The sequence below is a fragment of the Leptosomus discolor genome, chromosome 5 (assembly GCF_034619465.1).
Source record: "Leptosomus discolor isolate bLepDis1 chromosome 5, bLepDis1.hap2, whole genome shotgun sequence".
Classification (NCBI taxonomy): Eukaryota; Metazoa; Chordata; class Aves; order Leptosomiformes; family Leptosomidae; genus Leptosomus; species Leptosomus discolor.
This window is the reverse complement of record NC_141395.1, coordinates 7,067,589-7,084,523: the sequence shown is the minus strand read 5'-3', so window position 1 is coordinate 7,084,523 and position 16,935 is coordinate 7,067,589. Positions and strand designations below refer to the sequence as shown.

General features: G+C 41.9%; 1 protein-coding gene across 1 annotated transcript in view; it reads left to right on the top strand.

Moving 5' to 3' along the window:
• Positions 1-16,935, top strand: part of THSD7B (thrombospondin type 1 domain containing 7B) — a 274,844-nt gene that overhangs the window by 235,204 nt on the left and 22,705 nt on the right. The window contains exons 15-19 of the mRNA XM_086465473.1: positions 2,422-2,555; positions 3,299-3,452; positions 13,964-14,105; positions 15,535-15,650; positions 16,190-16,307. Coding sequence (XP_086321599.1) covers positions 2,422-2,555; positions 3,299-3,452; positions 13,964-14,105; positions 15,535-15,650; positions 16,190-16,307 — 664 coding nt within the window. The remainder of the gene's footprint in view (positions 1-2,421; positions 2,556-3,298; positions 3,453-13,963; positions 14,106-15,534; positions 15,651-16,189; positions 16,308-16,935) is intronic.

Genomic DNA, 16,935 nt, shown 5'->3' with positions numbered 1-16,935 from the left:
GGGCACCCACCTGGCTCTTAATAAACTTAATATTAAGTTTTACCTCCATTAACACTGGCCAGTGAGACATCTTCCTGGTCTGCAGGTTCCCTGCCCTTCAGCAGACAGTTCTCGCAAAGGTTGGCACTTTGCTCACTCTTGGGTTTGCCTCCCCTCTGCGATGAGGGAAGCTCTGATCAAGCCTAAAGCACAGATTTTCCTCTTCAGCTAATCGTCTCCTGCAGCCAGCAGTATGTTTTGTCAGACAACATAGGCAGAGTGTAGTTTTTCCTCCCCCCACCGTGGAGCAGGGAAACTAATAAATACTCCCTGTCTCTTCATCCATCTCCTGGCTGTCTTTGGGGAACGTGAAGGCTTCGCAGTGCCGAAAGAGGGATTGTTATTCTTCCCGGCGTGCCCAGGGAAATGGCTGCAGGAGTCAGTAACTCTCTCAACGTGACAGGCTGGCCGGGGCAGGACAGTGGCTTCCACCGGGCTCGGTGTGTTGCCACGTCCCCCCGTGCCTGCAGGCTCCCCCCTTGCTGGTGCTGAACATGGGTCCTGCTCAGTGGGTACTTTCTCTCTTTGCTCTTGTGTATGCCCGTTCATGAGCACGGCTGCACAGCTAGTTAGTGGCACTTGTGGTGCTACTTGCTCAGACTAGGAAACCTAGCCTCTGTATGCCCTTTGTACAATGCTTACCTACCTCTACGTCCTATGGTTAGGTCAAACACCTCCTACTCGGGGTGCAGAAATCCTTAGCCCGTATCGAGTATTGAGGTGCACTGCGGTCTTTCAAAGACCTTCGTGCAGGCCCAGCAGAAGCTGGGAATGTTGGGCACCTCCTGTGCCCCCTCACAAGGCTGCAGGGTGACCCCACTTGCTTGTTGTACCAAATGTTGTCGCTGTGTGTATTTCATCCCTGATGTTGTAGTCCTAATAAATTTTGCACATTCTCTCGTGTTGTTTGTGCACAGACTGTGGAAAAGGATTTGTGCCTAATAATATATAGGGAAAATGGTACTAATCGTACTAGTGCCTTTGCCCGCTTTGTTCCCCTCCCTTTCCCCTTCCTCTGCGTGAAACATGATGCTTTTGCTAGTTCATGCTGTGCTTGCCCCCAGCAGTCCCGACTTCTGTTTCCCTCTTTCCTTTCTTTTCTCCTTCACGTGTTTTGCACTTTTCTCCTTCTGTTACTCTCCTCTCTGCTAAACCTATGCACAATGTATAGACAGACCCACCGTTAAAATTAATTTCTGACGTTTTCTGTTTCTGATAATTTTAGCAAGTTGTCTTCTTTTCATTTGATATGAAGGTCATTTTCTTATGGGGCACCAGTTTTGTTTCAGGTTGGTACCTCAATCTCCTCGTCCCTCCACCTCCAAAATGTTGCAAATAAGGTTTCCTTACTGTGGCCGCAACATACATAGTCGTAATCGGCTACTTTAAAATGAAGCTATAAATTATTATACCTGTGGCTGAACTTTTGGGGGGGAGGGGTCAGTTGGGAGGAAGTCTATTGATTTACAGTTATTTTAACGATGAGAACTGAACAGCTCCGCAGCAGTAAGGCGAAGGAGATTTTGGTGTGTGGAAGAAGAAATTTTAGGTACGCTGTATTTTTCCAGCGCATTGTGTTTCATACAAAGCAGCAGAGAGCACTGTATCCTCAAATCAGCTTCTGCAGACAGACCAGATTCAAAATAAATAACTTTTATTCATTACTCTAATAGAACTGTTGATGCATTCATTTGTTTAAACCTAAAAATCTGCTAAAGTGCTATATCTCATTGTGCTGCTTCTAACAACCTAAATCTCCAGCACCTTTTAAAAATGTTTATCAAGCTTTTGGCTGTATTTTTCTCTCTACACAGATATCATAGTTCAGGTGAATACATGGTCGTGTTTGATTAAGAGATGTGTTAGAGATAAGTCACTGGCAGGGAAAAAAGCGTATACAGTTTTTGTGTGTAAAAATGTAATTTGTAGGATGCGTGAAATTTCATTCTTTTATGGTAAATGATTTACAAAGATATGTTAGAAGCAAAGGTAAATGAGTGCTGAATTTAAGTTTGTACCTTCTGAAACAGAAAAGGATGCAGCGCATACAGTCCCGCTGAATGACGTGTGATAGATTGTAGCAAGAGCAGTCAGAGCGAATGAAAGTGTAATGGAGTTCCTCTTCTGCCTGCAGGAAATAGCTGTTATTTATCCTGTTTCCTAAGATGCTGCATGCATACTACTGTTTATTATACACTTAAAAATCCCTTGGTAAGTCAATAATGAATAGAAGAACTTAAAGCTACTACAACACCCTTAGCATAAGGGGTGTAAACCAGGATATTTTTCAGTGTACTCTTCCTTGGGTTTGACCGAGGCATTTCTGCAGAGATGCTAACCTGCATAGTTCAAATGAACAGTTTTGATTCTTTCTTCTGGCAGGTGTATGAGGCAGTCCCATGCTACAGTGAGTGCAATCAGTATTCTTGGGTGGTAGAACCGTGGTCTCCGTGCAAAATCAACAGCGAACAAAATTCCCTCCACTGTGGAGAAGGAATACAAACGAGGAAAGTCAGGTGTGTGAAGACAAAAGCACAGGTACTCCAGATTAAAAAGAGCTGATACATACTTGCATAAAGCTGCAATATCTGGCCATCTGACAGTGAGTACATTGCCGAGTCCAGTGTATTTCAAATGAGAAGAAACGTGTTTATGTGCAATGGTTTACAGGGAAAGCATCTCGGAGATGCAGCCTTATGTTACCATCAAGGCGTCTTTCAGGAAGAAGGCATGATGTTTAAATTAAAATTCTTCAACCTAAATGCCATATATACATAAAGCCCCCTGAGGTGCAAAGCCTCCATATTCTGATTTGCTAACATTTTCCCCAAGTAATGGCACTGCACGCACCGAAGTGGCATTCATTATTAGTGAATATTCATTCCCCAGGCACGGGGAAGTGCTGAGTTGTTTCCAAATGTTTGGATATTACTAGCAGGAGCACAAAGGTTTGTTCTTGCTGGTTGTCATTTTCTGTTCGCTCATCTGTCAGCTGATGAAAGTTAAAATCTCTCTGTATGAAATTTGAAATGTTTATTTGAAGTGGTTACTGAAACTTGTGAGTTACAAAAGCAAGTCATGTGTGTAGCTGGTTTTGATTTGCGTTAACATGAGTAATACTACCTTTTGACCAGTCGTGCTGCATATAGCTATTGTGTTATGTATAGTGTCACATATGGGGTCAAGCAGACCTGTTGATGTCCATTGCTTCTGTAGCACCTTGATGATCCTCTAATGAAAATGTCTGTTTTCTGTGTAGGTGTGTGAGCACTGCTGAGGACTACGGAGGGGAGACTGTGCCCAGCGCACTGTGTAATCAGGCTGAAATCCCCGATACAATGCAGAAATGTAGCTTGTACTGTCCCAGTGAGTGTGCAGTGTCTGACTGGGGGCAGTGGAGCAAGTGTCCACAGGTAGGCTCTCCTGCTTGTGTCTCTGTGGCGAAGTTCCTCGCGCATCAGTCTTCTCTGTCCTTCAATCGTTTCATGAGATAGTTATTTTCTAGCAAAGTAAATTGTTTTCTGAGGGAAGTCAGGCTTAAAGGATTCTGCCAGCATGGTTGAATCTGGAGGTGGTTATATTTCTACAGAGACTGCACCATAGAAAGTTAGTTAGTAAAACACATAGTTATTACTGTGACAGTTGGTTCCACTCATCCTTCCACTTGGTCTATGGGAGAGGACCCACACAAGCACGGTGGGTGAAGGGATCGGTATTCTGTCTGCAGTAAGGGCTGTCTGCGTTAGGAAATATTGGCAGGGGAGAGCTCTGTGAGTGATACACGACTGCCATAACAACCTACTGGTAGTCCTTGGTGTTGGCATTCCTCTGGACAGGTCTTAGGCCTGAGGGAATGACAGCTCTCCCTTCCCAACAGACACTATTTCTGTCCAGCGTCTCCTCCTCCTCAAAACCTTCAGGGAAGATTTGAGACAGCAGCAACAGAAGGGCATGGCAGCAAGATGCCTGAACAATTTGTCATGTCATGAAATACTCAAAACTTTGTGAATTATGCAGGGATTCAAGCCTCTGCCAAGTGCTCTGTGTTTTCCTAAGTGTGCAAGATGGAAAGAAGCTGCAAATTCTGTCTTGTGGATACTCACTGGCCTCAAAGTATGTAATGTCAAACCTATTGTTTCTCTCTGGTGTTGAAATAGGTGCCAGGTTTAATCTCAGGGTTTTTTTTTTTTTAATAGACTTGCTTGATGTATTTAAGTGACAAACATATATTCATTGCCCCTGTGTTAACAGGGCCATTATAAAAAGTCTGAGTGGTTATTGGACAGGTATTTATACTACTGCTGACACAGGTAATTTCCTTCCGTAATATTTTGTGTAGCATATCAATATACTTGGTAAGAACATGTCAAATAAAATCTTGCGTTTCATTTCCTGCATTCACCTCCTCCTGAGCAGCATTGTTTTGATGAAGTATAACACTCTTGCAACAGATACCTTTCAAAGTCCCACTGTGACTGGGCTGCTTCTTTGCCATTGACTTTTTTTTTCAGAGATATATTTTCTTCATTTTAGCGTGCAGAGATCCTTAAGGCCATTGGGTATTTTTCAGATGCCTTGGTGGCAGTCAGTTGGTCGCAAAGGACTGCTGGAAGCTTTAAGCAGCCTAGTATCCTTAAGACACCCTGAGTTTTTTCTTGAAGGCTCCTTTTTTGGCAATGGTGAAGCCTCTGTAGCCCACAGAAGGAGGAAAGGGATGCCCAGAGCTCGTGGGCTGCACTCCATCAGCTCTTGGCAATCACGGGGCCGAGTGCCACAGTCCCTGTGTCTCCTTGTACATCCTTTTGCCATGGTAGATGTTAATTCATAAATGCGAGGGCATCTGTATGCCAATGCAATTAACTGAACAATATGTTTTCACAAGCTGTTCTGCAATGCTTTGTTGTGAAACTGAGATGACTGTGTGCTGATGGAGCATGTGTTTAAATAGTTCTGTCCAGATATGAGGCAATAAACAGCTTGAAGTTTTATGGACAGATAAAACCCTCTCTTTGACAAGTTTACAGCAGTACTCTCTCCCTTTTATAGCTACTCTGGCTATTTGCGTTTGGTTTTGAGAGAGGACCACACAGCAGAGTCCCTCCCAGGCTGCACATGCTTAACATCTCCAAGGCAAGCACTGGGCTTGCTGTAAGTGCAGAATGGCTCTACCATGACGGTGGTGTGTGGAGGTATTGGTGTGATGGGGCAGGGATCGAGGGAAATGTGGTGGCCAGGAGTGAGGCATTGCCAGCACCTGAGTAATTGATACAGCCCTCCATCTCCTGAGTCACCACTAGGAAACGTGGTCACTGAGAATGGCCGCAAGTTGGTGGACATGGTCAATGGAGTTACAAAGGCAATGGAGCCTACAGAGGGTCCCATTTTGTCTGTAAGGGGAGAGCAACGTGTGGCCGGTTGAACAGCTCCACTGGCTGCAAGTGGGAACTTGGGTCTGGACCTTGCGTGGAGACCCTGCGTATAGACACCCAAATACAGGAGTCTGCATCTGGAGCTGAATCTCATGTTAAGTCTTTTGGTCAGAGCTGTTGTGCCCCCAGCCTTGCATTGAGTGTCTTCCCATGGACCCCAAAAACCACATTAGTAAGTTTGCATGCATAGAACCTCTTGCTCATTAGGGCTGTTTATTTAATTGTGTTTGAGGGAATTTTGCTCAATAGCTGGTGTAATCATGCATAGTTTCTGATTCATGCCAAACTGGAAGTAAATGCCTGTCTTCTGAGGATGTATAAAATGCTTTTTGAATATTCACCAAAAATCTGTTTTCTGACTGTGGCTCCTCTCTCTTCCCCAAGTAATCCAAAAAATTTGAAGGATCAGATCCTATTGCAATGAAAAAGCAAAACTGTACATCCTGGCTGCTCTTTTTCAAGCACATTTACATTTCATATCAAAATATTTGGCACTATTTTAGTCATAGCAATCTTGTGAGGCAGCTGCCAAAGAGCATTCCAGGAAATCTTCCTATATCTCTGGTCATGTTTGGCTTGCTGGAGGTAAAGAGGATTTATGAAACTTGACAAGTTCTAGTTTGTAAGAGATGAACAATCACAATTTCAGCCTCATCTTTGCCAGGGTAGCTCTTTGATTTGAGATATTTAGCTGCGATTTTGGTCAGGTGAGAATTCTTTTCCAGTCACTTTGGTGTTCTGCTCGTATATTATAGTGTTGACAATAAATTCATCCTGATAGCAAAATAACTAACTCTTATCAGCTGAATGTAAAAAGGCCTTTTAGATTATCCAGTGTACCTTTTGTCAATATGTCATTGTACTCTGGATACTTTCTAAGGTATTACTCGGTTTTATCTTGTAGCAATACTCTTCGCATGTGAATTTTCCACTTTCAGGATGGTAAATGATCTTGAATCATGTTGAAATCAATGAGTCATAAAGGTGGTGACTGCTTTGTCAATAGGAAGTGTTTTCTTCAATACTTACTGCTAAGTAAAGTTTCTGCTAAAACATTATATTTGCTCTACCTTTTTTGGCTGTGTTTCCCTTTTGCTCTTAAATATTTGTGTTTCTAGGGTGGCCTTTTGTAATTTCAGATGCTCTGACAATTCTTTTATGTGTATTTTCCAACTGAACTTTAATTTTTGCATCTTGATTATAGTGCTATTTAACACTGCTACAACAAAGCTAAACTTTAACATTTCCTCTAGTGGCACTTTGCCGAGACCCAGAAGTGCAGCTGTCTGAAATGCAATACTTTGAGGTTACTTTTGAGGTTTTGTCTCTTCACTGAATTCAAGAAACTCATAATTACTGATTTAAAGCTTCCCTATTATTCTCACCTTCTCTATTGTGAGAAGTAAATTCAGATTTTCCCTCTGATTGAAGACTATTTTTTGGCTCATAAAGTTTTCTTCTTTGTCGCTAGGGAACATCCACGTAACTTAAATATGAAGGCTTTAAAGCCATTTAAAATAACAATTTGAAGCTTGCTAGTCAGGGGAGAAAAAAAAATCGTGAGGAAATTAGATTGACTTGCATTTTGCTTCAGAGATTTCATATTCGTTCCAGCTACAATAGCGTGTTCAGTGAGACATCATCACTTGATTGCTCAAAGACCCAGCTAAACAATCTGGAAACCAAAATCCTGTCATCTCTGTTACATATTCAATGATCGAATAACATGCACTACCTGCGGTGTCTTGACTTTGTATTCATCTGACTTGGAAATGCAGTTAATTGACTTCAGTTGAATTTGTCAAAGCATCCTTAAAAAGAGTTAATATGCAAGTTGTGCTACAAGTCCCTGAAATAATTACCTCAAATTTATTTTGTTAGCTCTCTGTCGTGTGGATAGCTGTCACAGCCCCCGCAGCCGATCGGAGTGGCCTCCTTGTTTGCCTCAGCTGTTGGCATTTCTAGCAGCTAATTCCAAGAGGTCTGAAATTAGTTAATTATAGGAGGTTACATGTCTAGCGAGTGAGAACAGCTGTCGGTTTTAGCGAGCACTTTCCTCATGGATCAATAGCAATGTACAACATTCAGGACTCGCGACAATTGATTTATTATTCTTTTGAATCTGCGGCGGCGGGTGTAATATTGCAACAACTGATCTTATTAAAAGTGGCACCAGGCAATGCAGCTGAATCTCAGGTTTTGCAGTGACTTTCATTGTAGAGGGGAGTCAGAGTTGTTAATGGTTTGGAAATGCCAACTGGAAGAGAAATTGTGGACTCTTGTAGACGCTGGGGCTCACTGTGTGCATTACCGAAGTCTCCATCGTGACTAGTAATTGTATACATAAGTATGGCAGAGGACTTGCGGTATGGAGGCTGGACTGAAGAATGAACCTTGCACAGAGTTGTATTTCTAGCCCAAGACATAATTTATTCAGGTCAAGCATGAGAGTTATGCTGGTCCAAAGCTTTTTGGAAGAACATGCACTACTCTTTGTACATAGCTTTTTTTGTATAGCTTTGTCAAAAAAGTTGGTAACTGCTGTATTTTTTAGATTCGTTGTTTTATTTTTATTCATCTTTATTACCAATATTTTTTTTTTTAAAGTAATGGTTATATATGGAAGCAGATAGTTTCAGGACCTAGATGCATCTCAAAAAGAAAATTTATGCAAATGCATTTTCATTTCAAAAGACAGCTCATGTTATTGTAAATGGCTTGTTAAATTATTACAAAACATCCACACAGGCATGAACAATATAACGGTTCATTGCACTGTTAAAAATAGTCAAGTCCTGTTGCTGCCAGTGCATTTACCTTAGTTTGAGGTTGTTTGTTTCCTTATGAATAGCCGGGTAAATATAATGTGGCTAGCTATTTATAGTGCAGTATGCATTATACAAACTGCTTGATAAATTAAACAGCTTAAAGGACTCTCTAATGGGTTACAACCTTTGTGCTGTACAATTATGATGCATATGAAAGCCTAGATCAATGGACAGCTTTTAAAATCCATCACAAAGGTCTAATAGTGTATATTAATGTGTGATATGTTAACAGCTCTTACTCTGGAACTTGCCATTCATAATCTCGCAGTTTTATTTTATTTAATATCCTTCTCTTCCAGAGCAAACTTTTAGTGCTTTGTCTGTTCTGTTATTTTCTGGAGCAAAGGCTGGGTACATCCTTTGTGTATGTTTGTGTCCCCCACCTTTCATGTTAGCTTAAAATAGTGACAAGTGGTCGTGGTGGAAAAATGTGATTGGCTAAAAGAAGTATTAAAAAAATGCAGTAGTTAATAGTGCCAAGAATTGCTCCATAGAATCAAGATGATGGCTTTTCTAATTTCTAAATGGTCCTTTGGGAAAACCTCTGATTCATTCCTGCCTTAACATTTTACGTACCTCTCATTGCTTAGGAATATTTTGTTTCTGTTGTGGTTTATATAATCTGGCCTATAGATCCCTGGCTCTAGCTCAACTTTTTCACACTTCATGGAAGAGGATAATGGAAATGGTGAGATTTAATACAATAAAGTAGGCTGGGACAGTATAGTTATACACGTAAAGAAACTTACTGTGTCTGTGTCTGACGTCCTACTGCTATAGACTATTAATGTGCAACCTGAGTTAGGTCCCCATTGTTATTTCCATCCAGAAATTAATTCCATTCCTATCATCGATTCCAAAAGAAGCACATGCTGGAGCTGCACACCCCATTGCTTACAGTCATCAAGAAGGAATCTGGACTAAATCCAACAAACAACATAGTCTGTAAAACTTAACTGCCAAACTGAGTTGGCACCTAACCTTGAATGTACATAGAGTTCTCCAGGCCTCAGACCTCTGCCTCTGTACATCACAACTACCTCCACTTCTTAAGACTTGTTACCTCCCTTGTATTTATGGCCAGTCAGCACCCATGTTCATGGTCCTTCTTTGATCCATAAATCTTCAATCTATTTCTAGTCTAGGTGGCGTTGGAAGTGGGTTTCTGTTGTCCAGAATAAAGGCAGAAATTGTACATAGGTTTTCCACTTGCTAAGCAGGCACGGAGCTCTGATGGTCCCCAGGCTGCAGCAAGAATTACTTGTCCTTCCTGGTAGCATGAGCCCTCTGCAGAGCAGAGCCTTTTTCCTGGAAAGATCAGATGAAGGTGCTGAGTCTCCAGAGTTGCTCTTGCTACGGTTCGCTGGAGATGTCCCTGGAGCTGAGACCCAAGCGAGAGGCTGAATTTCACCCCACCTTGTTTTTCTCTTTCTTCTACATGAGATTTGCGCGAGAGTTGCTTGATCTGGACCCTGACATGGATCAGCGAGCTCTGTGTGTGTGGAGAGCTTCAGCACCTGCACAGGGTTCTGCATTGCGCTCAGTTCAACCATCACCTGACTTTGACGCTGCCTAAATCTATCTGAATAAATCATTGCAATCTAAGTTTATCACCTTAGCTTTCCATTTCTGTGTAAGGAAATTTGCTGTTACGCCCAATTCTACCCCTTTGTTACCTACCAAATTCTCCAAATATGGAAACTAGTTATGGGATTTATAACCATAGGCATAAAAAAAAAAGTAGCATGACCATAAAGAGATGATCTCAAAAATACAAGTCAAACTCCCGCTACTGATCGCTTCCATTTTATGTACCTGCCTTTCTCTTAACACTGCTGTTGGCTGCCCCTTTTTCTCATTCCTTGTGCTTCCACTGTAGAAGTGTTGGCTAATGCTGAGCACAACCAGTTGTGATTACCTTACAGGAGGTAATGGCTGACTTTATGTAAAAATAATTAAAAAGAGCTTAATCTATGATCAGGGAAAGTAGTAGTTATTAATAGAACAGTAGGAAGTGAAATAATGTCTTTGAAAGTATAGCATCCACTCAGTGGGAAGAGAGGAGTTGTAAATGAATATACTCAGTAAAGGATTACTGAATCACAGTGGGTTTTATTTATTTAACTCCCCCCCCCCCGATTGTAGATTCGTACATGTTTGCAATAAGAAACTTGGATTCCTAGTGGGGCAGAGCAGATCCAGTCTTGATCCAAGGCACCTTCACTGTTTTGTACGGAAGAGTATTTGAACAGTCAAGTTGGTTTTAACATATTCTTAATTTGTGAGAATACTCAGAATCAACCCCTTCTGTAATCTTGCCCAAATCTTAATTAATTCAGCGATAATTTCTTACTTTAGTTAGTCAAGTAATATTTCTTTCTTTTGCTGCCTTTTCTATAATATTACTGACTGCTGTTTCTGTCCTACCTCCTAAAAATGTAATTTGCCTTTGATGATGACTGTTTTTTCTCTCAGTACTTTTTAAGATCCAAATTCAGGACTAGATACATACCATGGGTAGTAATGGCAGTGGGGACAAAGGTGAACATAATATCTTCCTTCTGCTTTGCAGCTTGCTCACTTCTCTTTGTTATTGCCTGTTAATATCCTCAACAACTCCCCACTGGAAACAATCCCCCTTTAACTTTCACTGTTCACATTCCCTAATGACTTTGAGTCTGCCACGCCATTCCTCAGCCTTTGCCACGTCGTAAATATTTATTTTTTCCAGCCTGGGATTTTGAAGGGGTCCTGCAGGAGTTGTGCGCCCAAGCCCATTGAGATTCCAGGGTAGCTGGATACTCAGCATCCTCTTGCTCCTTTGAAAATCCGAACCTTCATCTTTTTCTTTGCAAGTCATTCCCTCCTGCCGCTTATTCAGTCCCATATATATTTGGCTCAATTTTTTGCACAGTTAACTTGAAAGAGTAAGGCCAGAAAATCAATTATAAAACTAAATTGACTTCTCAATTGACGTAAAGAGAAATTCAACAAATAATATTACAGGATATTAGTTACAGTTTGCCAACTTTGAATTTTTGCATGTTTCCCATGTACTCAGCTTGATTAAACGAACACTTTTCCTACAGAGGTTCTTTATTATTCAAAACTGGTAAAAGTGGGGAGCTTATCACATCAGCTCTGGCTTCTGAACAACATGGCTCGTCAGCGCAGTGAGGACGCTGGCTTCAGAGCTGCAGTAAAGCGGTTGTTTGTTTGGATCCTGGCAAACACCAGATAGATTTTGACCTGTTAGGCTGGTTTGCTACACACCAGGAGGCCATCTGAGACATCCTAGCCAGGAAATCTGGGTGGCTGTATGACAGCATGCGCAGCACTGAGCTGTGGCAGTGCCCTGTAATCGAGCACAATGGGGTGCGTGCTAGACGGGTGAAAACCCCACTATTTTATTAAAAGAAGTTACTTATCTACAAATGATGCATATTTTCTGCATGCAAGTTCTTATTTTGAAGGGAGCAAAAGCAGGTATTTCTGAAGTGGCACAGACTTAACTTCTTTTACAGCATTCATTGATTTTTTTTTTTTTTCCCCTTTGGTAACATAATGCAGAGAAACATTAATTGGGAGTAGCTACTGAGATACCTTCTTTGATTTTTTAAATTTGTTTTATTTTATTGGCAAATCATTTAAGTTATTAGTGTTAGAGTTGTGAGGGCGAGCAATCAGATTAGTTGTAGAAAAGGCAGTAAACTATTGGTAAACACTTAGCATAGGTTTAATTTTCCGATAATTCAGAACAATTGGGTATTTTAGATGGCCATGGATATTTGAATAAGATTACAATTTAAAGTGGTTTGACAAGGTGTGTGTCAGCAATAAGAGCATAATGGAATTTCCTTCACATAGTGTAAGCATAAGGAAAATAGGCCCTGACACTGTATTTTAAGACAGGACCAGACTTTTTTTTTATTGTCCTGATATTTATTCTGTTTAGTTATGCTATCATCTGAACAATTAATCCGGTTTACAGCAGTCTGAGATCTAGATTTGTGCTGCAGTGCAATTACATTCCTCTTTAATATTCACGATACAGGAATTATCCATACTTTCACCCATTCAGGGTTCAGTGTTTGCAGGCAGCTCATTGCATGATAATAAGCCTGTGGTTTTAAACTGTTAGTTATTTTTTGTAATTAAAGTGCTCTATAGAAAAATCAGGTTTGAGATTACCAAGCATTTATGAAAATGTAGTTCTACATGCATTGTTTTTTGGTTTTGTGTGCTGTTCCCGAGGAATCTTTAATCCTAATGAGAGATTTTTAGGAATTAGGTAGGTCATCTTGTTCAGTAAATGACTGTGAATAACTTTAATAGGGATTTATTTCCATTAGGTTGGTTGCAACCACTTCCATGCACCCACTCCTGCTGTACTGGTTTGTGGGAAAACTCTGCCAAGTTTCAGCAGGTCAGAGCCCCTGCCCTTGGGGCTGTTTTTCTGTCCCAGCCTTGCAGACGAAATGGCTATTACGTATTCCTGTAACCACCTTGGCTTCAGAATAACCTCATTTAGACTTTTTTGTGATTTCATTTAATGAGACAAAGCAGCAGTCCTTAGTGCTCTTCACCTTAACCTTGCCTGGTATCACAGGCATTTAATCTTGGGCGCCGTGACTCCTTCCTTCTGAAATAGTTCCCTTTAGCATGAGATGTGGATGCAGCAGCCAGGGTTGGGGCACTGATGGTGGCACTGCATTCCCCATGGCCCAGCTGGTGCTTATGCTATAGCCCCAAATTAAGTAAAATAAGGGAAAACTTAAGAACTGTGTGGGCAGAGCCAGGTGACACCTCTATGTGACATCCAAAGTAAAGAGCTCTCTTGTGCTGCAGAGGAGGGGTAAGGAGGAGGCTGCAGGAGCAGATTTGTGGGCATGAGCAGATGCTTTGCTCTATGTAAAGGAGATGTTTCTTGCAAGGCTGAAAGCATTTGGTCACTATTGCAAAGTCTGCAGCAAAGTGGAAGGGAAAACAGCCCCTTGCCACAGTGCTAAGTGAGTGAGGATGGCGGGCTGCTAAAAACAAACTAAGACATTTTCGTGCCTGTGATGTACAAACACAGATGAAAACTGGCCTTAGTTGGTTTGGATTCACGTGAAAAGTGAACAAGCAAATCCTGGTTTATAGGCGGTTGGACATCAGTATTTGTATCACACACTTTGAAAGGTCACCCCATCTTGTTGTCAGCGTCATAACTGATATGCAATTACAAATGTCCTTCCTAGAACTGAAAGCTTTGCTCTAACATCAGTTATTACTTAAAAACACATTAATTGTGCCAGAAATCCTGTCCTGTTATTCGGGGACTTTACTAGAAGTCTTGGAAAGAGGTGAAAAGTAGAGCACAGCAAAATGGCACAGTCTTTATGACATTGTCCCCAAGGATCCTTACAAAAAGTTATTGCAAATAAATAGTATAGGAATGCCTAAAATAGCCAAATCAGGGTGGACAAAAGATGACTTTTAGTAGTATTGGATTCTTACCTTTAAACCACATTTCTTTTCCTTCATAGGCTTTTAAGCATTTTGGAACAGAGGTGTGTTTGTATCGTAGCTCGGTATTGCAGTGGATGTGCATGTAACTACCCCAGGCAGTCAGTGTCTGTATGATTTACTAGGGTCTCTTGTACTGTCCATCATTTTTCTGTATAGGTTTGTGATCCGAATATTATGCAAACCCGAACTCGACAAGTGCTAAGGTCTTCTGTCAGTACAAAGCCCTGCCCTGAAGATTCACAAATGAAGCCATGTATTCTTAACGAAAATTGCTTCCAGTATCAGTACAATCTAACAGGTAGGTATAAGTTTACAATATATTCTTAGTAGGAAGTGACACCACTTACAACATAGATTAAATTGATGTTCTGCTTTTCCAAATATATTTGCATAAAAGATTCAGCCCCTTAAAGGGTTTTTGCCATTGTGTTTTTAGTTATTTTTGCTTGTGGTGTTGGTTAAAGCCTTGACATTAAAAGAGTTATGTGTAGACATCACTGATTTCACTAAAGTTAATCACATGCCTATTTTTTTTTTTTTGAGTGCAGGTTAGTGGACAAATGCACAATTTTTAATTTGTCATTGCGGATACACTGGAAATAAAACAGGTTAAATGGGATCTCTTTTTTTTTGGTGGGTTATCAGCAGAATTAATTACAAAATTCTGGTTGAAAGAGTATGATCTATGTGACTCCAGTGAAGCCAATAATACCAACAAAAGGCTGGTTTGAAGGCAAATGTGGGTTATGTGAGTGGCCATAGGATATTCAGAGCAAAATGCGTTATTTAGGACCTTAGAAGCAGTTAGAGCTGTTGCAAACAAACAAAAAAAAGTGTGTGTGTGTGTGAATTCCTTTTGTTTTGACCAGCTTGGATAAATGAGAAAGTCAGAGAGAGAAGAGATCTAAGAGGAATCTGGGGGCTGGTGGGAAGGGAGAACAAAGCAGGATAAAATATCTGAATATAAACTCAGCCTGTTTGAAATAAAAGCCCTAGAAGCACACAGGCAGCAGGATGATGCCTTTTTTATCATCACATTTCAGAAATGCAGAACATTTCTGTGCTCATGTTTATCAGAGGTGGAAGACTCAAAGTAATAAGATTTTCTTCTCATAGGCTTCCTATTTGTTGGTGCTGTATGGAAATTCTAGTTATTTGTGTTATGCTCTTTGTTTATTTTAAATGATGTTTTAAGGCTTGTTTCAGTTTAGTTATATTCTGACCATCATAATTTCAGACAAGTAGTGAGGTACAAATTTTCTTTTACTAGAAATACAGTTTTTATTTCACAAGTATTAGAGCTTAGTTTTAAATAATGGAATGCTTTGCCTTGAGACAAGAAAGAGGTTAAACCAGAGTTACCCTTCAGAAACTTCCCCAGCTACTTTATCAAAGTGAAATTTTACTTCAGACAATGCAGCCTTGTAAGTGCACCAACTGGGTTGAACTGATACACTTTATCAGTGTTTAACAGTTTTCTGTGCACTCTGATGTACTGGTTTCGTTAAGAGGATATCTGAGTGCAAAGCGAGCAGTTTCTCCTCTGAGACTTGCTCACTTCTAAGAGCAGCTTCCTTTTGTGTGGGTTGTTCTTGGGTTTGGGATGCCCTGATGCGAGGAAACACCGTGCTAGGGGAAGGTAACCCTCACGTTGAGTAAAAAAGATGTGAAAACAGCCTGACGGCCGTGACCTCTGCAGCACGACATCCTCTGCTTTGTGTCTGCAGGCTGGAGCGGGTGCCAGCTGGATGCCAATGCCACCTGCGGGCGCGGAGAGCGGCGGCGCCTCCTGAGCTGCCAGCGCAGTGACGGGGCCACCGTCAGCACGCAGCTCTGCCAGCGGGTGAGGATGGCCCACACGTGTGCATGGGGCAGGGAAATGGCCAGGGGTTCATTTTGTTTCCAGAAAGCCGCTGCCTTCCGATCCACACCGAGACGTTATTCATAAATGGTGGAGAAGTTGTGTTCGGTGCTGGGAGTGCAGCAGTTGGGTGCTTTGGGGAACAACAGCATCCCCAGGCTGGGTGTTAGTGGGTGGGATCGCTCCTCAACTCAAATGCGTGGGGCATGGCTGCCAACCCTGCACCATCCCAGTGGCTCCAGCAAAGCTGGTGACCAGGGAGATTGTGCCCTACGAGAAGTTTGGGATTGTCCCTTCAGAATAAGACCCAAACACTGATGGACTCTTAGACGTGAAATGCTTCAGCACTGAAACCGCTTTCACCGATTGCACCCTTGGGAGAACTCCCCGTAAGCGGCGATGCTGGTGTCCTACCAGAGTCATCGCCAATTTTCATTTTCCTGACTTTGTGGCCAGCCGCGGCAGGAGGTGGCCGGGGGGCCTGGGGAGGCTGACGCTTGTGTTTCCTTGTCATCTCACAGCTTCGCCTGGAGAAGCCCGTGCAGACAAGCAGTCGGTGCGTGGTGGGGTGTGCGGTGGACTGCCAGCTCTCGGCGTGGTCAGCCTGGTCGCAGTGCTCCCACACGTGTGGTGCTGGCGGTGAGTGCCCATCTGCCCTCTTTCCCCACCGCGCCTCAGCAATGCAGCACAGACGGGGACCCCAGCTCCAGGGGACCCCAGGACGGGTGCAGAGCACAGGGATTGCCCTGAGCCGCACCAAGCCCTTCACAGGTGGTTTTGGACACTCTCAAGGTCCTGAGGTGTTGGGTTTTTTGAACAAAGCAGATTGTTTTCAGAGTACTCTAAAGTGAAAACTGCAGTTTAGGAAACCAGGTGGACAAATGCCTGGAGGATTATTTCATAATTAATTCAAACTCTCAGGATTCAGTCATAGGTAACATTAACCCTAGAGACAGGGGGAGTGCGTAAAGCTAGTGAAGAGCTGAGGAGAGTTACAGGATTCTTAAGAAATGGATAATTAACTAAATACAAATCCTCTAGTGAAGTTACTTTTAGTAACAGAATTACATCCTGTTGAATAAAAACACTAAGACTATTTTTCATCATTTAGTGTACGCCTCTGTCTTCATCTTCTATCCACATGTCCCTTACTACTTGTATAATTCCAGTAACTTCAGCGAGGTTTTGTGTAACCAGAATGCTCACCAGCATACAAAAAGTGAAAGGATTAGAACCCTTTTTAACTTTATATGATTTAAAAAAACCT